This window comes from Mus caroli, unplaced genomic scaffold, assembly GCF_978045245.1.
Source record: "Mus caroli unplaced genomic scaffold, Mus_caroli_1 scaffold_15, whole genome shotgun sequence".
NCBI classification, from domain to species: Eukaryota; Metazoa; Chordata; class Mammalia; order Rodentia; family Muridae; genus Mus; species Mus caroli.
Window position 1 is genome coordinate 53,606,710 of NW_028227270.1, and position 23,975 is coordinate 53,630,684.

General features: G+C 39.6%; 1 protein-coding gene across 1 annotated transcript; it reads left to right on the forward strand.

Moving 5' to 3' along the window:
• The first annotated feature begins 4,479 nt into the window (after positions 1-4,479).
• On the forward strand, positions 4,480-22,360 carry LOC147000900 (uncharacterized). Its single transcript, XM_085830982.1, has 4 exons — positions 4,480-4,598; positions 14,990-15,116; positions 16,447-16,542; positions 17,861-22,360. Exons 1-4 carry the CDS (start codon positions 4,563-4,565, stop codon positions 20,767-20,769), a joined length of 3,168 nt encoding a protein of 1,055 aa, XP_085687108.1. The 5' UTR covers positions 4,480-4,562; the 3' UTR covers positions 20,770-22,360.
• The last annotated feature ends 1,615 nt before the right edge of the window (positions 22,361-23,975 follow it).

Consider the following 23,975-nt stretch of genomic DNA (forward strand, 5'->3'; position numbering starts at 1 on the left):
AATGACACTTTGACTTCTGCCTTTCTTTTTTTTTTTTCTGCAAATCTCTGTGAGCCTTTATTTTCTTTCTTTTTTTTAATATTTTTTATTATGTATTTTCCTCAATTACATTTCCAATGCTATCCCAAAAGTCCCCCATACCCCCCCCCACTCCCCTACCCACCCATTCCCACTTTTTGGCCCTGGCATTCCCCTGTACTGGGGTATATAAAGTTTGCCTGTCCAATGAGCCTCTCTTTCCAGTGATGGATGACTAGGCCTTCTTTTGATACATATGCAGCTAGAGTCAAGAGCTCCGGGGTACTGGTTAGTTCATAATGTTGTTGCACCTACAGGGTTGCAGATCTCTTTAGCTCCTTGGATACTTTCTCTAGCTCCTCCATTGGGGGCCCTGTGATCCATCCAATAGCTTACTATGAGCATCCACTTATGTGTTTGCTAGGCCCCGACTTCTGCCTTTCTTATCAGGATCCCCTTGTTCCGTTCAGTGTTATAATTATTCTAGCTACAACTTCAAACATGTATTGAATACATATGAAGGGAGTGAAGAACCTTGACTTATTCTTGACTTTACTGAAATTGCTTTGAGATTGTCTCCATTCAGTTTGATGTTGACTGTACTGGCTGGTTTTGTGTGTCAACGGGACATAAGCTGGCATTATTACAGAAAAAGGAGCCTCCCTTGAGGAAAGGCCTCTATGAGATCCAGCTGTAAGGCATTTTCTCAATTAGTGATCAAGGGTAGGAGGGCCCATTGTGGGTGGTGTCATCGCTGGGCTGGTAATCGTGGGTTCTATAAGAAAGCAAGCTGAGCAAGGCAAAGCAGCACCTTCCATCAAACTGAGCTCTGCATCAGCTCCTGCATCCAGGTTTCTGCCCTGTGTGAATTCTCCCCTACTTCCTTTGGCGATGAACAGCAATGTGGAAGTGTAAGCTGAATAATCCCTTTCCTCCCCATTGCTTCTTGGTCATGATATTTTGTGCAAGAATATAACCCTAAGACATTGACTAAAGGCTTGATGTAAATCACCTGTATTATATTTAGCTATGTCCATTGTATCTCTACTCATTGCAAGACTTTTATCATTAAGTTGTGTTGAATCTTGTCAAAGGTTTGTTTGGTGTGGAATGAGATGATCATGTGGTTTCAAGTTTGTTTATATGGTACACTACACTAACTGATTTTTTTTTTTAAATCTGGAACCTTCCCTTCATGTCTGGAAGGAAGCCTACTTGGTCATGTTGTATAACATCTTTGATGTGTTCCTAGATTGGCTTTGAAAGAACTTTATTGAGTATTTTTTTTGCATCTATGTTTATATTGGTAATTTGCAATTCTATTTCTTCATTGACTCTCTGTGTGGTTTGGGTATCAGTTACTGTAGCTTCATAAAATGGGTTTGGAAAACTTTTCTCTATTTCTATTGTTGTAGAATAATTAAGGATTATTGGCCTTAACTATTCTTTGAAAGTCTATTTTCATTCAGGAGAGAGTTGTTTAGTTCCCTCTAGACTTAAGATTTCTTTTCAGCCAGGCGTGGTGGCACACGGCTTTTATCCCAGCACTCGGGAGGCAGAGGCAGGAAAATCACTGAGTTCGAGGCCAGCCTTGTCTACAGAGTTCCAGGACAGCCAGGGCTACACAGAGACCCTGTCTCATGAAACCAAAAAAACAAAACAAAAAAAAAACCAAAAAACCAAACAAACAAACAAAAAAAAAAACCAGACTTTCTTTTGTTCTTGAAATTCAGGTCTAATCCATGGTGGTCTGAAAAGAATTAGTGTATTATTTCAATTTCTTTGTGCCTGGAAAGAGTTGCTTTGTGACCAAGGATGTACTCAATTTGGGGGAAGTTCCATGGGAGCTTTCTGAAAAGAAGGTATATTCTTTCGGTTTGGGGAGAGAGGTTCTGTAGATACCCTCCAGGTCGATTTGGTCTAATGTTTGTCAGTGATGGTGTTTTTGTGTTTAGCTTTTGGCTGGATAACCTGACAATTGGTGAGAATGGGGTATTGAACTCTCCAATGAGGTTAGGGCCAATGTGGTATTATGCTGGTAATGTTTCTCTTACAGACATGAGTGTTCTTGCATTTGTGATGTAGATGTTAAGAATTGAAACATCATCTTTGTGGATCTTTCCTTTGATGAGTTTAAACTGTTCCTCTCTGTTTGGTTAGTTTGTTTTTGATTAATTTTGGTTTGAATTCTATTTTGTTACATGTGAGAATAGCTACACCAGCTTACATCTGAGGTCCATTTGCTTGGAAAATATTGTTATAAAACATTTATCTGAGGTGATAGCTGAAGTTAAAGTGTGTTTCTTATAGGTCCCAGGATGGTCTTTTTGCCTTGCATCCATTCAGTTAGTCTATATGTTTTTATTGAAAACATAGTCTTGTCTATTTCCTGAGGAACTGATTCTAATCTTTAGTGGTTTGACTATTGTATGACAAGGAGACAGTGCTAGTTTGAACATGCTTGGTCCATGGGAAGTGGTACTGTTAGGAGGTATGGCCTCATTTGAGGTATAGTCTTGCTACAGGAAGCATGTCAGGAGGTGGGGCTTTGATATCTGATATATGATATTGAGTCTGGCCAGTGTGACTCAGAGCCTCTTCCTTGCACTATGCAGAAGACAAACCCCTTCTACTGCCTGCAGATAAAAATGTAGACCTCTCATTTCTGCCTAAACCTTACCATGCTTTCTACCATGATGATATTGAACTGACTCTCTGAAAATGTAAGCCAGTTCCAATTAAATGTTTTCTTTCATAAGGGCTTATCCCTGACTAGCTTACAAGTAAACGCGGCTCAGACTTGAGGTTATTTCATCAGGCTTTGACAACTACTGGGGTTCAACCTCTAATTTACTCTTCTTCTAACAGCTTTCTTGGCTACCTTCCCAGTGGTGTACTTCAGGTACTTGATGTTTCTCCCGACATTTTATACCCTCTCCCCCCATCGCAGCTGTCCTCTTCCCCCATTCATCCTCCTTTTCTTGGCCTCTTTTCCTTCTCTCTCTTCTCCACCCCATACCAGGTAACTCAAAAGCCACCTACCTCTAATCCCTCCAGTAATAGGCTGTAGCCAAATAGATTTAACTAATAGTTTTCAATCAAGGAACTGGGATTGCACAACAGAACCTTTTAAATGTGAGAGGTCCATGGTAAGCTTAGACGTTCAAATATAGAATTTAGTATTACAATACATAGCAAGATACCAACCTCAACACATACACATATTGGAAAACTAACTATGCTCAGAAATGTTAAGTCCGTGTGGTTGCTGACAATGCCCTTCACTGCAGCCTTCAGGGGGAGGACAGACCACTCATGACCTTATTCTAAACAGACATGCCAATCAAAAGTCCATGTGAATGTACTGCTTGTTGACTCTAGTTTTTCTAAGTTGAGGAATCTGTTTTGCATCCCTAGGCAAACACACTCCCTAGAGAAGAAGAATTGGATAGGGATTTTGCTGTCTCTGCTCTGAAACAGCTTGCTTTTGAATTATTGTGCCTCAGGGAAGTATAAAGTCTTTTCTGTAATGCCAATTGTAGCTTTAACTCAAGCATGAACTACACAGGAATAAACCTTCCCACGAAAAGATGGGAATTCTCAATACTCCAAGTTTTCAGTCTAACTTCTTTAATACATCGACCTCGTTTTACAGTGATATGAACATATTTCTGGTACCTTTGTATTCCATGGGGAACTATCTCAGTGTTCTGCTTAGGAGAAGTGAGGGAAGTGCAAGGCAGCTACCAGTAATGTTCAAGTATTATCAAATGTGAATGATGACAGGATCAGTGGAGACAGGAAAGTCAATAAGGAACATCAAACCAAACACAGAGGGAAATCGAAGAGCCAGTAAACAGACCACTGTGATTCTAGGAGCTCTGCCCCTCCTCTTGGGAGAGATTCACAGGAGGAAAGCAAGTGCTCAGAAAACACTTGGTCGTGACTCAGTTTGATTTCTAATTCTGTCTTAAGCAACTGGGATGGTTTCGGTAGCATCTTAAAGAGATAATGCCCACTCCTACATTAACTTCCTGCTTTCATGGTTTAAGTAAACCATGAAAGCAGGAATTTTCCACTCGGTAGTAATATTCCATAAGTCGATCTGTGCTTTAAAAAACCAAAAACCAACCAACCAAACAAACAAACAAAAAAGATCTGAGCTTTAAACTCACAATGTTTTAGCAGAGATAACAAGGAAATGAGATAAACATTACTGTGAAAAGCTCAGCTCACAGGCTAACATCGCGTGCTGTGACCAAAGACTTTTTTTAAAGTCCAATTTCCCTGTGATTGCCCACGTGCTGCAGCCTGGTTCTTTCTTAACTTCAGCTGCCCACAGCTGGGCTGCAAGGCAGGCAATGCACAAGACCTCTTCCTTGGGTCCCTGTAAGTCCTTCCAACTGACTTGTGGGAAGTGTAGTCCCGGGTCCTGTGACGTCATCAGAAAGGGCCGCGGAATCGAACTTCCTTATTCTTTCTTCAAACTTCACTCCTCAAATGTATGCAGTTGTCCTGCTCAGCGCTGCATCTGGATTTCTGACATGGAGGTTGGTGCAGGGAGCAGCGCCATCTTTCAGGTCTGAGGGGCTGTGCAGGGTGGCAGGTAGGGCAAGGAGGGAGCTGGCTCGGGCTTGTTGTGAGGCAGGAAGCTGCTGACCTGGGGATGCTGTGCGGACCTAGGCTGGGCCGCTGCGCCTGGGCACAGGTTTGAAGGGGAGAGATTGAAAACAAAGGGATGGCAAGGGCAGGCTGGGTGTGCTGACTGCCTGTTCCTGAGATGCTGACGGGAGCGCACTCATCATTACCTAGCTGGCCCGTTCTCACGTGACTGTAGTCAGATTCTCAGGACATACAGAGCACTTGGACATCCAGCACCCTCTGTATGTTATGTCCAGGAGACTACTCCTGGTTTGAGCTCAAACAGCTTCCTAAAGTTCCTAGTGTCCAAGGAGCAAGAATCCTGTGAGGGAGGACAAACTGTTGTGTGGGATGTTAGTTCCTGTTCCTTTGGATTGAATTGTTAGACTCATGGATGCCCTGATTCAAATGAGATTTTCTAATAGACACCTTTGTGACCTGAATGCGACAATACATGGCTATAAAACCACAAAATAATCTTGTAGTTGGTATGAACCAGAGTTTGCACAATCCAAATAAATAGGATTTTACACTAAATATTAAACATCACTAGACAATAATACCTCAACAGTTCTGAGTATGTGTTGTGTCCAAAATTTGGACTCCTTTACAGATGTGAGAGACGACTTGGTGTGATGAGAGATGGCAGGGTGGGTCTGGAAAGTCTGAAAGGAAAGGGGGAAATGGCTCTGCTCATCTGCCAGGCTCTGTGCATTGCTCTGTAATCTGCCAGGCTCTGTGCATTGCTCTGTAATCTGCCAGGATCTATACATTGTTGTCTTTTCACGTGCTTTTCTTCTATGTGTTCATGTTATCAGCAGTGTCTGAACTCTCTTAAATTTTGCTTTGTCCCTCAATGTGACATTCAGGTTTACTGACACACCCTTAATAGTTTTAGACAGAATTCTCCAAGTTTTTCAACTTTATTTAAAAAGCTGTAACATAGACCTGGAGAGAAGTCTCAGTGGTTAAGAGTGCTGGCTGTTCTTCCAGAGGTCATGAGTTTAATTCCCACCAACCACTTGGTGGCTCCCAACCATCTATAATTGGATCTGATGTTCTCTTCTTGTATGTCAGCAAAAGAATGCTCATATACATACATACATATATACATACATACATACATACATACATACATACTTGGGGTCTTATGATTTATACATAGTATGTTTATGTTCGTGCAAAAATGCACAGTTCTCCTCTTGAAGGGTTAAGAGAATAGTTTAGTCCGGAGCTATTTGAGCAGCCATAATCTGAGAACATAGATTTAGTTTAAACCAAATTCCATACTCCAACATGGAATCCGTTTCATGATTGTACAGAACAAATTATGTCATTGACCAAGGAAAGTTTAAAATACATTGGTGTGACTCTGATGGAGGCAAGCACTATGAGACATTGGAGATATTTTCAATGCCTAACATACCATCTGATGAGATTTTAGCTTTTGGGTTGATAGAAGCTCATGTTCTGCCTAGTCAGTGGATTCTTTCAGGTTTTTAATCTATTGTCACAAGCTGTATGGTCCACTACAGAGTGAGGCAAGGACTGACTGTTCCTGAAGGGAAAACCAGCCCAAGGTAAGACAGCAAAACCTGAACCTGCAGAATTCCAGGCTCTGCCCCTCAGTGAACTTCCACTTGGGCTATCAGACTCTACACCCACAGATTCCTTACAAAAGTTTTGTATTCACAGAATACACACAGGTTTTGTGTGTGTGTGTGTGTGTGTGTGTGTGTGTGTGTATTTGTTTGTTTTCAGAATTTCTCCTCCACAGCACCTCTCCCTAACTCAGGTGATCTTGCTTATATTATCACTCTTCAGTCAAACCAAGAGTTTGTGAGCCAGAGCTGGAGCCTGACTTACAGCATTCAAGTCTACTTTCAGAAATCATGGCCTTCAGACCACCTTGTCTTATTTACTGGAATTTTCAATGAGTTTGCAACCATATCTAGAATAAATAAACATTTCCTAGTTAATGATGCTAATCGGTAAGAAAAATATAACAGTATATGAAGTCGGGAATCACATGCTACCTTGTACACCAAAACATATTCCTTACAACATAGATAGGGTACAGCAGGGTGCTCATATATAACCTTAGAGGCTCCAAATAGTCATATATTTTGTATTAATCAGCCCTATGATAGAAAAGTGAGCTAAAGCCTATTGTGTGATTCATCTCTGTGTTTTGGGGAGGAGTCAGGGATCCTGGAGTTCAAAGTCATCCTCTCCTTCATAGCCAACTCAGGGGAGCCTAAGCTACATGAGACCCCTTGTTTTTAAAAGATTTTTAAAGCATACTGTATTGGTTGTTGTAATTACTTCTGTTGCTCTCAGTTCTGGGCACCAGTGACCTGACAGGAATCCATCCACTTGATATCTTCCTAATCCTAAAACCTTACCAATCTAGTAGTTCACTAGCTTCCTTTTGTTAATGACTTGTGTTGAAGATCAGGATCTTGCTTACATTTTTGTGCAAGGGGCGGGGTGGGGGCATTCTCTCTGCCTTGCTTGACTACCAGGGAATGTTAGCTTTCTTTGTGTTCTGACTGTTATCTGTTATTTTTTGTCCTGACCCTATGGTGCTGTCTGACTTTCCCTGAAAGTTTTCAGAACATCTGACTCTGCCAATGGAAAATGACAACTGCATCTACCACTGTCTTTCGAATGTGGTATCACAGCCATCCAGACAGTAATCTGTCAAGGTGGGGTTCCTTCCTCTTCCTCAGGGAGGAGTCCAGTCTCCTATGCTTGCAGTCCTGCCCTTTTCCTCGAAAGCTCTTTTCATTTCATCCTAATGTTACCGTGAGCAATGGTATGAATGAACGACTCATTGATTTTAACAGAATCCGGCAGGAACCTTGCCATGTTAGACAGGTTGTTCTGGGAAACTCTGAAGGGTTCTGTGTTGGGTGATGTCTTTCAGTTCCTGGGCTGTGTGCATGTCAAGAGGCCATGAAAAGAATGGCGAGATCTCATTTGTACTTGTACTGATTTTGATGGGCATCAAAAGAAGGAATACACCTGAGAAGGACATGTTGTTGTCATTTTCTACCTTTAAAATATGTCTGTCAGTGAGTTCAAGGACACTTTTCTTTCTTTCTTGTCCACTCATTTGTGTATTTAGCTACTTTTCATCCCAATCGCAGCCCCTCCTCCCCCGAGTCTTCTCCCAGGGCCCTCTCCCCATGCACCACTTCCTTCCTCCCTGACGCACCCCCAGTGGCCCATGAAGTTACTGAAGGAGTAGACACATACCTTTCCAATGAAGCTAGATGAGGCAGCCCAGATCAGGACTCAGGCTCCACTGTCAGGAAACAGGGTCAGGGATAACCTCCACTTCAGTCTTTGGGAGATCCATATGAAGGCCAAGCGGCCTTTGTGCTACATATGTGGAGGTGAGCTGGTGGGTCTAGCCCGTGTATGCTCTGTGATTGGTGGTTCCCTCTCTGGAAACACCCAAGGGTCCAGGTTAGTAGTTGACTCCATTGGTCTTTTGTGGAGTCCCTACCCTCTCCCAATCCCACAATCCTTTCCCCAACTCTTCTACAATACTCCCTCAGCTCTGACTAATAATGTTTGACTGTAGGTCTCTGCATCTGTTTCAGAGAGCCGCTGGATGGATCCTCTTAGAGGACAGTTAAACCAGGCTTGTCTGGAAGCCTAACAGAGTATCAGGGATAGTTCTTATCCATGGACAGGGTTTCACATTGGGCCCATCATTAGTTGGCTATTTCCTCAGTCTCTGTTCCATCTTTGTCCATGCACTTTTTGTAGGCAAGACAGATTTTGAGTTGAAGGTTTTATGGTTGGATTGGCATCCTCATCTCTCCAGTGGGAGTCATGCCTGGCTACAAGAGGTAACCATTTTGGGTTCCATCTTCCCTAATATTAGGAGTCTCAAATAGTGTCGCCCCTATAGGCTCCCAGGAGCCTCTCCCATCCCAGATCTCCAGCATATCACATAAATGATCCCCTTCCTCAACCTGGCCCACCACCAAATTTTATTCACTCTTTTGGTCCTCTCTCCCACGCTTTCCCTACACCTGATCCTTCATCCCCATATCCTATCCAACTCCATTCCTCTCCCACCTTCATCCCTCCATCCACTTCTGATGACTAATTCCATTCTGAGTGAGAATCAAGCCTCCTCCATTGGGCCCTCCTTTTGATTTAGTGTCTCTGGGTCTGTGGATTGTATCATGGGTATCTTTAGCTAATATCCACTTATAAGTGAATATATATTATGCATATCCTTTTTGTTCTGGGCTGCGTCACTCAGGAAGATGAAGTGCAAGTTCTACTTCAGTTGTGTCATGTAATGTTTTGCTGGAAGCTCTTGTCAGAGGGCATGTGATGTTTTGCTGAGAGCAGATACTTGAGAAGGTGGGTGTTATTTAGAAAGAAGATAAATAGAACCCCACAGACAGTGAGAGGGCGCTTCTGCATTGATAGGACCTGCAAAGCTCTGCTGCTCTTCACTACAGTGAGTGAGAAATGCCTAAAGAACTTCTGTGGGATTTTGGCTGCTTCCTCTGTTTCATATGAATTCAGTGGTTCCCTGTGCTTTCTGTTGGATCTTGCTACCTGTCCTGATTCATGCTTGATGTTTTGTAATTGGACTGGACTGCTGATATCCTGACAACAAAGAGTGTTATTACCCCAAGAACTACTTGTAAATAGGGCCATAAACCCTGTTTTCTATTAATCTTTTTTGTCCCCTACCACTGGTATGTGGGCTAGAAGGGAGGTTTAAACATTTGAGATCTCTACTTAAAGTAAGTTTTGAAATATATAAGTTTTCTAGTTCCATCAATTTGCCTGTAAATTTCATGATATCCTTGTTTTTAATAGCTGAGTAATATTCTGGTGTGTAAATGAATAACAATTTCTTTATCCATTTGCCCCTTAGGGATATCTGTGTTGTTTCCAGTTTCTGGCTGTTAGGAATAAAGATGCTACAAGTATAGTTGAGCAAGTGTTCTTGTGGTATGGTAGAACATCTTTTGGGTATATGCCCAAGAGTGGTCTCTCTGAGATTGAGGTAGAACTATCCCCATTATTCTGAGAAACCATCACATTGATTTCCGTAGTGATTATATAAGTTAGCACTCCCACCAGCAACTAAGGAGTGTTTCCATTGCCATACCTAACTCCTTGCCTGCATGTGCTGTGGCTGTAAGGTAGGATCTCAGAGTCACTTTGATTTGCATTTCCCTGATGACCAAAGAAACTTTTTAAAGTGTTTCTCAGCCATTAGTGATTCCTCTGCTGAGAATTCTCTGCTTAGCTCTGTACCCGTTTTTTAACTGGGTTATTTGGTTTGCTGGTGTCCAACTTCTTGAGTTTTTTAAATATAATTGGATATCAGCCCACTGTGGGATTTAGGGTTGCTGAAAGTCTTTTCCCATTCTGGAGGCTGCCATTATGACAGTGTCCTCTGCTTTACAGAAGGTTTCCAGTTACATGAGATTCTCATTCATTAACTGTTTATTTTAGTGCCTTAGTTATTGGTGTTCTGTTCAGGAAGTTGTTCCTATACCAATGCATTCAGGGCTACTCCCCACTTCCTCTTCTATTAGATTTAGAGTATCTGTTTGTTTGGTTTTTTAAGATTTATTTTTTATTTATATGAGTGCACTGCAGCTGTCTTCAGACACACACTAGAAAAGTGCATCAGATCCCATTACAGATCATTGTGAGCCACCATGTGGTTGCTGGGAAGTGAACTGGGGACCTCTGGAAGAGCAGTCAGTGCACTTAACTGCTGAGCCATCTCTCCAGCCTGTGTATCTGGTTTTATGTTGAGGTTTTTTGATCCACGAGGACTTGAGTTTTGTGCAGATTGATGAATATGAATCTATTTGCGTTCTACATGCAGACATCCAGTTAGATTGGCACCATTTTTTTGAAGATGCTTTCTCTCTTCCATTGTATGGTTTTGGCTTCTTTGTTAAAATTTAGTGTCCAGAGGTACGTAGGTAATATCAGGGTCTTCTGTTCGATTCCCTTGGTCAATCTGTGTGTTTCTGTACCAATACCAAACAGGTTTCTTTAATTACTCTTTCTCTGTAGTTCAGCTTGAAATCGTGGATTATGATACCTCTGGGAGTTCTTTTGTTGTACAGGACTCTTTTATCTATCCTGGGTGGTTTTTTGTTTTTAGTTCTTTTTTAATATGAAGTTGAGAATTGTTCTTTCAAAGTCTGTATAGAGTTGTATGGGAATTTTGATGAGGAATGCATTGAATCTGTAGATTGCTTTTGACGAGATGGCCATTTTCATTGTGTTAATCCTACTTACCCATGTGCATGAGAAATCTTTCTATCTTATGGTATCTTCTTCACATTCGTTCTTCAGAGACTTGAAGGTCTTGTCATACAGGTCTTTCACTTGATTTGTTAGAGTTACACCAAGATATTTTATATTTGTAGATATTGTGAAGGGTATTATTTCCCTAATTTCTTTTTAGCCTATTTATGGTTTGTATAAAGGACGGCTACTTATTTTTTTTTTTCAATTTTTCGAGACAGGGTTTCTCTGTGTTCCCCTGGCTGTCCTGGAACTCACTCTGTAGACCAGGCTGGCCTCGAACTCAGAAATGTGCCTGCCTCTGCCTCCCAAGTGCTGGGATTAAAGGCATGCACCACCATGACCAGCAATTTTTTTTTTTTTTTAGTTGATTTTGTATCCAGCCCCTTTGCTGAAGATATTTATCAGCTCTAGAAGTTCTCTGGTAGAGTTGTTTGTTTGTTTGTTTTGGGGGGTGTTGCTGATATACTATCATATTATCTGTAAATAGCTATACTTTGACTTTTTCTTTTCCAGATTGTATCCCCTTGATCTCTTTTCCTTTTCTTATTGCTCTGGCTAGAACTTCAAGTAGTATATTGTAGAGACATGGAGAGAGTAGAGAGCCTTTTCTTGTCCCTGATTTTAGTGTAATTGCTTTAAGTTTCTCTCCATTTAAGTTGATGTTAACTTAAGATTGGCTTGCTGTATATTACTTTTATTATGTTTAGGTATGCACCTCATATCCCTGATCTCTCCAAGACTTTTAACGTGAAGGGGTTTTGAATTTTCTCAAAGGGTTTCTCAGCATTGGAGATTGTCATATAACTTTTGGTTGTCTCATTTTGTTTATATAATGGAGTAAGTTGACAGATTTTCATATATTGAACCACCCCTGTATTCCTGAGATGAAAACTACTTGATCATGGTAGATTATGTATTTGGTGTATTCTTGGATTTGGTTTGTGATCATTTTATTGAGTATTGTTGCATGAATATTCATAAGGAAAAGTGGTTGAAATGTTCTTTCTTTGTTGAATCTTTGTGTGGTTTAGGTATCAGGGTGACCACTGCTGGGTTTACCTAGAGGGACTGCAGGTTGGTAGGGAGCTGGGGTTGAAGGTCCAACGTTACTTTCAGATCCATATTTATGTTCTTCCACTTCCCTAATTATTGCCCCACAATTCTTTCCAATTTCCCCATAAGCTCATATGTACCCTCCATTCTCTTTCTTATGCTCCCAAACAGCATCCTGCAGCAGAATACCAAGGCAGGGGAGGCAGGAAGGCAGTCTGCCCAACGCAACTCACTAGTAGTTGTTTGTTCAAATGGGAGGAATCTGAAGCCCACTTGTTTGTTTTACTCATATTCAAGCACTAGCACAATTAGGTGTAAACTCTTCTGGTGATAATTACCTCAGTACTGTAAGCACAAAAACATACCTAAATGTGCTAGAGAAACAAAGTTAGCAAAATATATATCATAAGTGACTAAGTAGACTAGTAATCAGCTCTAAGCTTTGTATGGAAAACAGATTTTTACATTCCTACCCTTGAAGGAACATCCCTCTAGTTTTACATTCTGTAGCACTTTCACCCTGTAAGCATATTGGAGTTTGTCCAAGACTTTTTTGCCCCTCTTGAGATGACCATGTGTTTATTGTCTATAAGACTATGCGATTTCTTGTATTTATTCACTTGCATGTGGTGAACTATCCCTGCATTTAAGAGATAAAGGCAACTTGGTCATGGTAGATGTTTCTGACATGTGTCTATATTCTCTTTGCAAGCTTTTGTTGTTGTTGTTTATTGTTTTTTTCTTTTATGGCCTTTTTGAAGATCAATTTATGTCATTGCCTGGAGGTTATTCTCCATCATCTATGCCTGTTATTTTCACAGTGTCTAACATTTCCTATATATTTCCTTTCATTGACTTTAATGGCATTGAGATGTTTCTTCATACCTTTAAGAGATGTTTGTAGTCTTTGATGAAGTTTATGATTGTACTTCTAAAATTTGGTTCCTAGTGTTCATCTAAGTAATGTGTATTGGCAAATGTTTCTAGAAATCTTGTAGGATACTGAATGGAAATGTCAGCGTGATCTTTTATATTGTTTTTCTATGAAATCTGGTCATATGGTTTATAGGAAAAAAAATACAGGCATGACCTACACGTCAGCATACATGCTGCAAAAGTAATTGTTGTTTTATTAATTTTGTGTGTTTGACTTTATAACAGCTTCCTCTATTCTTTTCCATTATGAAACAGCTCTATATTCCTTAACCTAATATATTATTTTTCTTTATATTCTTCTTTTTGGTAATTTTGAGGTTATCTTAATGTGGTTACAAATGAACATCTTTAATTTGAATGAATTAATAACACATAAAAGTAAAAGACTTAGGAAATTGCGGTACACAGATTCTCTCTGTTCTGCTCCTCAATTCACTGCTTAATTTATGATATTATTTGGTGATGTTACAGCATGCAACATTGTCACTTGTGAAAATATGGATTATGTTAGATTTGTGAACACAGATCAAAAAGAAGAAAGGCAGGAAAGAGGTTGAAAACAACAGATGAGGATGCTTATTAGTACACACAGAGACGGGCACCAGCTCTCCTGGAAACATGGGATGGGGGTTATGTGAAGAGAGAAACCTGGCTTGAACCTTTTAGAGACACGCGAAGGGCTTGCGAATGAGGAAGTGGGTGCTGATCTAGGAGCCCCATCCAGGTTTCTCCTTCCTGGTATTGCCTGCTTAAGCTAGACAGATTTTCATGCTATCCTAAAAAACAAACAAAAAAACAAAAACAAAAACATTCCTCTGTGGTTGTAGCAGACAAATAAGGTTGAAGAAGGTCAACTGTATTCACATAGGAATCCCGTTTTTAAAAGCAAGACTCTTATCAGATGGGACAGGACATTATTGTTTTATTGTTTTATTGTTTTAGTCATCAATAGACAAGTCTCTCATGCTGTGTGACCGTACTTCTTGTGCCTTCTGACTGACTTACCTATATTAGATGCTTGTCTGGCTGAAATCACTGGCACGGATCTTCAATGCCTTATAGTAAAGGAGTATTGCTTTCATGTCTTAGAGATTGTCTGATCCTCTGTAACTGGAGTTATAGACAGTTGTAAGTGGCCATGTGGGATGTAGTAATCAACCCCATGTCCTTCGGAAGAGTAGCCAGTGCTCTTAACTGCTGAGCCATCTCTCCAGCCCCAGCACACTGTACTGTAGTTGTCCTTGTTCTCCAGTTTATGGTCCTTAAAAGTGTTAGACCATACGAGATTCTCGGACCTTCTATCATCCACTTCTCTTAGAGATGAATCCTGTGTTGCCCCTAGCATCACATCAGTAGTATTTTATGGATTTTGCTTCCCTATATCGGAAATGCTTCCTGCTCTCACTCAGAGCCACCTTTAGATTTGTATACAGAGCATATGACACCTCTTTGTATTTATGTTATTATTAGTAGTTATAATTAATCTGATGTGTAAGCTAATTGTAGTTATGTCTATCCCAACTTAGCTTCCAAATGAATGAGACCAACACTATGATTTATTTATTTGTTTTTTTGTTCAATTGCTGGGGAATTACTCCTAATCTATTTTTTTTTAAAGCTAGACTGGCTACTTCCCCAGCTGTGTTCCCAATTCCTTGCTGATTGAGTCTTTCCTGAATTGTTACTGATCTATCATGTCTAATGGAGACCTCATGTCCTCCCATCTTCCCCTTCTCCTCCCTCTTTTTGTTTTTCCTCATCATGTTCCTTACCTTGACCCCCAGCCTGGTCACTGAAGCTCTACCAACCTCTATTTCACCCCATAATTGACTGTTGCCAGTTTTATTTAACCAATAGTTTAAAATTGGGGAGCTAGTTTTACACAGTAAATACTGGAGTATGTTAGAATTTTGCTTGTCTTCTGGCTACAAGATCTTGTGGTAGCATTTGAGCACATAGAAGCACCAGATCAACCCCCAACTATGTGTGTTATTTCCTTTTTATGTTTCGTTTTGTGTTTTAGGAAATGCTGTCATTCAAGGATGTGGCCATTGATTTCTCTGCAGAGGAGAGGGAATGCCTTGATCCTGCTCAGTGGAAACTGTACAGGAATGTGATGCTGGAGAATTATGACAATCTTGTGTTCCTGGGTGAGGAGAGCTTCCATGAAGAACTTTTTTTTGTTGGTTTTTTTTTTAATTCATCATTCCATTCATTTACATCTCAAATAATATCCCACTTCCTGGTTGCTTCTCCACAAGTGACGCCACCCCATCCCATCCGCCTTCTCCTCCCTCCCCTTTTCCTCTATGAGGTTGCTCCTCTACCCACAAACTCAGTCTCACCTGGCCACCTCTCCAGCATCCCTCTACACTGGGGCATCAAACCTCCATAGGACCAAGGGCCTCCCTTACCATGATGTCAGATAAGGCTATCCTCTGCTACTTATATATCTGGAGCCATGGATGTACACTCCTTAGTTGGTGGTCTAGTCCCTGGGAGCACTTGGTGGTCTGGCCTGCTGACATTGTTCTTCCTAAGGTGTTGAATCCCCCTCTGCTCCTCCAGTCCTTCCCTCAGCTCCCCCACTGGGGTCCCCAAGCTCACTCTGATGGTTGGCTATGAGCATCTGCATCTGCATTGTCCAGGTGCTGTCAGAACATCCCAGGGGACAGCCACACCAGGTTCCTGAAAGCAAGGCACTCTTGGCCGAAGCAGCGGTGTCGGGGTAGGGTTTCTGAAGACAGGATGAATCCCCAGGTGTGGCAGTATCTGGATGACCCTTCCCTCAGTCTCTGCTCCATTTTTTTGTCCCTGACTTTCCTTTAGACAGGAACACTTCTGAGTTAAAGACTTTGAGATGGGTGTGTGGCCCCATACATCAACAGGGATCCATGCCTATCTACTGGAGGTGGTCTCTACAAGTTTTGTCTCCCCTTTACTCTTCATTTCTGCTAATGTCATCCCCATTGGGTCCTGGAAGCCTCCAGTGGCTATCCCTGGTTCCTCATTACCCACTGCTACATATTTCCATGAAGAACTCTTAACTGCCAGCATGAAAGTTGCTCGCTTTGTACAGTACCTCATGGAAGCTTGTGCTTCCAACAGAGAGGTTCATAGAACTGCTCTTAAGGAAAATTAACATTATATACCTTAAAACTATTTCTTCTGGTGTTGGTTCCTCTTCCCCCAACTCTCTTAAATGTTTCATTTTTATTATAACGTAAGTGGTGCACCTTACTGAGACTCTCACACACTTCAGTTTTAAAAATTGTTCTTGTAACTAAGGGATATGAAGCTCAGGACACAGAAGTCCTATGTTTCTCCTAAGGACTCTGGTGTGCCCATCAGAAGACATGAGAAAAATGAATCCTCTATACTCCTCTATTGTATCTTCTCATCTTATACACAGTCCTAGAAAGGACATTTTATTTCTGAGGAGAATACACTAACAATATTGTTTCCTTTTTCCACAAACAGGTCTTGCTTCGTCTAAGCCATATCTAGTCACATGTCTGGAGCAAATACAAGAGCCTTCAGATGTGAAAAGAGGAGCAGCTACCTCTATGCTCCCGGGTATGTCAGGAGGAGGGGATCAGAGAACAGAGTGGGAAATTCTAAGATCTAGTATAAAGCCATTAAGACATAATATTGTGGTATAAATCATCTTTTAAAGCTATACTTTTCTGTCTTTTTCTTTGAAAGGAAATTATCTAATGTTAAGGATGCTTTGAATCTCATAAGCTTTGTTTTCTTCCACCATGAGATTAACTTGTGTTCCCCAGGACAGCCAAAGCTCTGTCATTTCTAAGTAGTCTTTAACTTGGATGTTTATTTTTTTTATATATATAAGATATATGGACATTCATTTTTAAAAGTGAAGATTTGTCTCTATTTCTGGCTAGCTCCAAAATGAATGAGGCAGAAACTCTAACATTTATTTTATAAGAATCACAAGACAACCACTGGGTAGTTAATGATCAATTCTAATCTTCTAAGTTAATCTGGCTACCTCAAAATAATCAGGATACTTACATTTTTGTACTGATCTGACTTTCTGGGCTTCAGGTGTCTTTACCTGATGGCTCTCTGGAAGTGACTCCTTTACTTCCCTCCTCCACCCCACACCCTGCCCTCCCTCTGTCTCTTTTTCCCTGGGCTGGCAGATGTCTAACTCTTTCTTCTCTACAGTTGGGTCTATTAGCTGATCAGTTTTATTAACAAGTTAGATAATAACATGGAAACAAACTTTACACAAACTTGATAAAGGAAATTCTTAAAATAAGTATTACAGTACCATGTATGGATGGCAAGTAGATACCAGGCAGAAGAATCTTTACATACTGCACAAACCCTCCAAGCCTAAAGATATGCATAAACTTCTTTCTTGAACCACTGAGATTTATTATTTATATTTATTATATAACTTTGAAACAAAACTTTAATGCATACATGTATGTCATATACTTATATATAAGATATAGAAATATTGTTTATTTGGGTGTTTTCAAAGTTAGACTATTTTATACTTTGCTTTTATCTAGTCATAAAATTTCTGTATTTGTGTAAGTGGCTGATTTGTGTTAACATAATGGATTTTCTTTGTTAATTTTATGTTTTTGTTTCATATTTGACTTTGATTAACATTCCCTTGTTTCCATTTCTGTGTTGTCATGGTCTTCTTTTGTCAGTGGAAGGCTACATGATTTTCACTTCTGTTTTAAATTAGGCTTCATTGAATACAGGTATAAAAAATTGAATGTAGCTTATCATTTATAAAGACAAGTGCAAGTAAGACAAGACAAGTGAGAAAATGTTGGTCTTTAAACAGAAGCATTATAAATATACAGAATTTTGCTCTGCTTTCATTAATTTCTCTATCGTTCCTCCACAGAATGCAAAGAATATGGAAAAGTTTTTGAGTGGACCGAAGTGTTTCAAAATCACCAGATAATTGACTTAGAAGTGAAGCCCTACAGGAATGAAGAATGTGCCAAGTACTTCCATATTCCATCATTAAGTTCTGAAGAGAACAGAATTCATACAGGAGAAAAACCTTACAAATGTGAAGTTTGTGGCAAGGCCTTCTGCATTCCATTATTACTTTCTAAACACAAGATAATTCATACAGGAGAGAATCCCTACGAGTGTGAAGTGTGTGGCAAGGCCTTCCAACATCCATCAAGACTTTCCAGACATAAGAAGATTCATTCAGAAGAGAAACCATACAAGTGTGAAGTATGTGAAAAAGCCTTCCACTTTCCATCATTACTTTTGGTACACAAGAGAGTTCATACAGGAGAAAAACCATACAAATGTGAAGTATGTGGCAAGGCCTTCCATTATCCATCAATACTCTCTAAACACAAGCGAATTCATACAGGAGAGAAACCATACAAGTGTGAAGAATGTGGCAAGGCCTTCCACATTTCATCATTTCTTTCTAAACACAAAATAATTCATAGAGGAGAAAAACCCTACAAGTGTGAGGTATGTGGCAAGGCCTTCCATTATCCATCAAGACTTTCCAACCATAAGAAAATCCATTCAGTAGAGAAACCATACAAGTGTGAAGTATGTGGAAAGGCCTTCCGCATTTTATCACTACTTTCTAAGCACAAGATAATTCATACAGAAGAGAATCCTTACAAGTGTGAAGTATGTGGCAAGGCTTTCGATTATCCCTCAAGACTTTCTACCCATGCAAAAATGCATACAGGGGAGAAACCATACAAGTGTGAAGTATGTGAAAAGACTTTCCGTTCTCTGTCATCACTTTCTAAACACAGGAGAATTCATATGGGAGATAATTATTATAACAGTGAATTATGTGGCAATGCCTTCGTTTATCCTTCAAGACTTTCTAAACATAAGAAAATTTGTAGAGGAGAGAAGCCCTACAAGTGTGAAGTATGTGGCAAGGCCTTCCATGTTTCATCACTACTTTCTAAACACAGAACGATTCATACAGGAGAAAAACTCTATAAGTGTGAAGTATGTGGGAAGGCCTTCTATTATCCATCAAGACTTTCCAACCATAAAAGAATTCATACAGGAGAAAAGCCATACAAGTGTGAAGTATGTGGGAAGGCCTTCTGTTTTCCACCATCACTATCTAAACACAAGAGAATTCACACAGGAGAGAAACCGTACAAGTGTAAAGAATGTGGGAAGTCCTTCCGATTTCCATCATCACTATCTGCACACAAGAAAATTCATACGGGAGAGAAACCCTACAAGTGTGAAGTTTGTGGCAAGGCCTTCCATTATCCATCATTACTTTCTAAACACAAGATAATTCATACAGGAGAAAAACCCTATAAGTGTGACATATGTGACCAGGCGTTTCATGTTCCATCCAAACTTTCTCATCACAAGATAATTCATACAGGAGAAAAACCCTACAAGTGTGAAGTATGTGGCAAGGCCTTCCATTATTCATCACTACTTTCTAAACACAAGATAATTCATACAGGAAAAAAACCCTACAAGTGTGAAGTGTGCGACAAGGCCTTCCATTATCCATCAAGACTTTTTAGCCATACAAAAATGCATACAGGAGAGAAACCATACAAGTGTGAAGTATGTGGAAAGGCCTTCTGTTCTCCATCATCACTTTCTAAACACAAGAGAATTCATAAAATTGAAAAAGCCTACAGTTGTGAGATTTGTGGAAAGACCTTCTGCATTCCATTATTACTTTCTAAACACAAGATAATTCATACAGGTGATAATCAGTATAACAGTGAGGTATGTAGCAAGTTTTTTGTTTATCCTTCAAGACTTCCTAAACATAAGAAAATTTATAAAAGAGAGAAACCATACAAGTGTGATGTATGTGGAAAGGCCTTCGATTATCCTTCAAGACTTTCTAAACATAAGAAAATTCATACAAGAGAGAAACCGTACAAGTGTGATGTATGTGGAAAGGCCTTCCACATTGCATCATTACTATTAGTACACAAGGGAATTCATACTGGAGAAAAACCCTACAAGTGTGAAGATTGTGGGAAGGCTTTCTATTATCCATCATTTCTTTCTAAACACAAGAGAATTCATACAGGAGAAAAACCATACCAGTGTGAAGTGTGTGGCAAGGCCTTCCATGTTTCATCATCACTATCTAAACACAGGATAATTCATACAGGAGAGAGACCATACAAGTGTGAAGTGTGTGGGAAGGCCTTCCGCTTTTCATCATCACTATCTAAACACAAGAGAATTCACACAGGAAAGAAACCCTACAAGTGTGAAGAATGTGGCAAGGCCTTCCATTTTCCGTCATTGCTTTCTAAACACAAGATAAGTCATACTAGAGAAAAACTCTACAATTGTGACTTATGTAGCAAGACCTTCCATTATCCATCATTACTTTCTAAACATAAGATGATTCATATGGAAGGAAAACCCCACAAGTGTGATGTATGTGGTAAGGCCTTCCATTATCCTTCAAAACTTTCCAACCATAAGAAAATTCATACAGGAGAGAAACCCTACAAGTGTGAAGTATGTGGGAATGTCTTCCGTTTTCCATCGTCACTTTCTGAACACAAGAAAACTCATACAGGAAAGAATCCATACAAGTGTGAAGTATGTGGCAAGGCCTTCTGTTCTGCATCATTACTTTCTAAACACAAGATAATTCATATAGGAAAGAAGCCCTACAAATGTGAAGTGTGTGGCAAGGCCTTCCATTATCCATCACGACTTTCCAAGCATAAGGCAATTCATGGTGCTGGAGAGATGTCTAGGGTTGAGGGCACTGGTTTCTCTTCCAGAGGTCCTGAGTTTAATTCCCAGTAACTACATGGTGGCTCACAACCATCTATAATGGAATCTTCTGGTGTGCAGATGTTCATGCAGATAGAGATGTCATATACATAAAATAAACAAATCTTTAAAAATATTGATGGTATATTGCTTGGTGCCAAAAGAAAAGAAAAAATGAAATTCACACAGGAGAGAAACAGTAGTAGTCTGAAGTATGTGGACGGGCCTCGAATTTCATCATCACTTTTGGTACAGAAGAAAATTCATACAGGAAAAAATTCCTACAAGTGTGTAGTGTGTGGCAAGGATTTCCATTGTCCAACATTACTTTCTAAACACAGGAGAAGTCACTCAGGAAAACAAAAAAACCTACAAGTATAAAGTATGTATCCTGGCCTTCTGTGCTCAACAAAAACATTAGGGATCATGAAAGAATCCATTCTGCAGATAAACCATACAACTCTAAAGAATGTAGCAAATACTTCAGAAGTTCCATAGCATATGCTGAACACAGGATAATTCCTACTGTACAGAAATATTACATACAATAATATGGCATGTGGCAAAAACTATTACTTGTCTTCTGGTCTTAAACAACATTCAGGAATTCATCTGTTAGAGAAACCACACAAGTATGAAGAATGTTCCAAGGTCTTTTGTACTTACTAAGAACTGTAAAACACCTCATAGTTCATACAAGACTGAAATGCCTCATGTGAAAAATGTTGCAAACCCTTTAATAGACTTTCTTATATGTCTCAACACAAGGTACTTCAAGCTGGAGTGAAATAGTACAAATGTTAAAATATTCACAATACATTAACACTTCTTCAGACACTAAGTTATCAAAAGCTTTCTGCTGAATGGAAACTATGTAAGATTGAGAAATGTGGTAACTAAAGCCTTTGGAATCATTCACACAACCATGTCAAAAATACAGATGTCAGACTGTTTATTCTCTGGATTTGGGGCTGATATTTCCTTGCTGTCTTTTGTTCTGTTTTAGAATCAGAACACTTCTATACCATTGTTGCAAAAGTAGTCACTTGTTTTTATGTTGTAAAAGATCACACATAAGAGATTGCATTGAGTCTCACATAACACATGAACTGTGGTCTCATAATGTTGTAATTGTTAAATACGTTGTGGACCTTTCAAGTTGTAGGCTATTTTACATAGGAGGTGAAAGTAAGGTTGGGGAAAAGGGAAGAAATGTTGTGATTAAAGCTCTGTGGCTAAGGCTAGCATGAGTTTGGGAACAAACTTAAAAGACAAGACCCATACCCATGTTAGTAGTCCAAGTACCCACAAAATAGGTAATTACCTCTGCAGATTTTTCTCTGACCTCCATGTGTGGGCTCCCATATATACATACATACATTCATACATACATACATACATACACCCAGACAAAATATACCTAAATTATGTTTTGGAATTATGCTTGTGTTTTATGCAGACAGGGGTCAAGAATTAATGCTTATATCTTAATTCTCAGCTACTACTTGAGTATCATACCTGTCTCCATTCCACCATGTTCCCCAAGCATGCTCCCTAAAATAATGATAATGTACAAAACTTACAAAACTGTAAACAAGCCCCAATAAATGCTTTGTTTATAAGAGTTATCCTGGTTTGGTGTCTTTTCATAGGACTAGAACAGTGAGTAAGATACCATGGTAGATAATGACCTTGAACTACGATGCCAATTAAACCCTTTAACTTGCTCTTTGTGGATATTTTATCACGGCCATGAGAAAACTTACTAAATCTTCTTGCCAAATGCAAGTTTCAATGTGACATTTAATACATATGAATCCTGTACTTTCTCCCTTTTACCATTATTGTCCTCCATTTATCCCCCTTCTCTGAAAAGTGCTCCCTCTCTTCACCTATATTCCTACCTACACATCTACATGAACAGGCACATATGCAGTATAACCTTAGCTATTATACTTTACTAAAATGTGGGTATCATATATGTGTTTTTTTTCTGTTCATTTGTGTTTTGTGGGGGTTTTTTTGTTTTTTTGGGTTTTTTTTTTTTTGCATTTTCAGTGTTTAATAAATGATTTCAAGTTGATTTTTCTGTAAGGTGAGCAACATTTCATTTTTCCACAATCTAGTGGACATCTAGTTTTGGAGCAGTGTTTGTTGTAAAGGCTGTGTGTATCAGAATATCTTTGGGTAATTTTTGTTTTGAATTTTTTTTTTCAAGACAGGGTTCCTCTGTATAGCCCTGGCTGTCCTGGAACTCACTTTGTAGACCAGGCTGGCCTCGAACTCAGAAATCCACCTGCCTCTGTCTCCTGAGTGCTGGGATCAAACGCCTGTGCCACCACGCCCGGCGGTTAATTTTTTTTTTTTTTTTATAGGTCTTTCACCTACTCTGGTAATGTTACTCCTGTATTTTTTGTTTTGGGGGGACTTTTGTAAATAGCCCTGATGACTTTTCCCTCTAATTACATTTTTAGCAAGTCATTTGTTGCTGTTATATAAAGGCTAATGGTTTTTAGGGTTTTTTTAAGATTTATTTATTTATTATATGCAAGTACACTGTAGCTGTCCTCAGATACTCCAGAAGAGGGCATCAGATTTCGTTATGGATGGTTGTGAACCACCATGTGGTTGCTGGGATTTGAACTCGGGACCTTCGGAAGAGCAGTCGGCGCTCTTAACCACTGAGCCATCTCGCCAGCCCAAGGCTAATGGTTTTTATATGCTTACTGTTTTTTAATGCCATTTTACTGAAGTTAAATTCATGAGATTTTTATGTGTTGTTGAGCCTTTTACGTACAGTGTTAGGTCATCTTAAGAGAGGGATAGTTTAAATTCCTCCTTCCCCATTTTTTCCCTTTTTACTAGTGTTCTATTCTTATTTTTTAATGGTTACTTGACCCAATACATTACAGTGTAGATAAGGAATCCTTACCTCATGTCAAATTTTACAGGACTTGTTTTCAGTTTCTTCTCCTTTTACTGAGGATTGGCTATGGGTTTGTCATACACAGCCCCTACCCTGGTGAAAGATTCTCCATCCATTCCTACATAACTTGGAATTTATTCTACAGGTATTGTGAAATTTCACAACTGTCTTGCTTGCAGCTATTGAAAGAATTATGTGAATTCTGGTTTTCTCTCTCGGTGTGGCTTATTACACACAAGATTTGTACAAGTAAAGCAAAGCATGTCAGTTATAAAGTATGATTCAGTTGACATCCTTGACATTTTTTATGTTA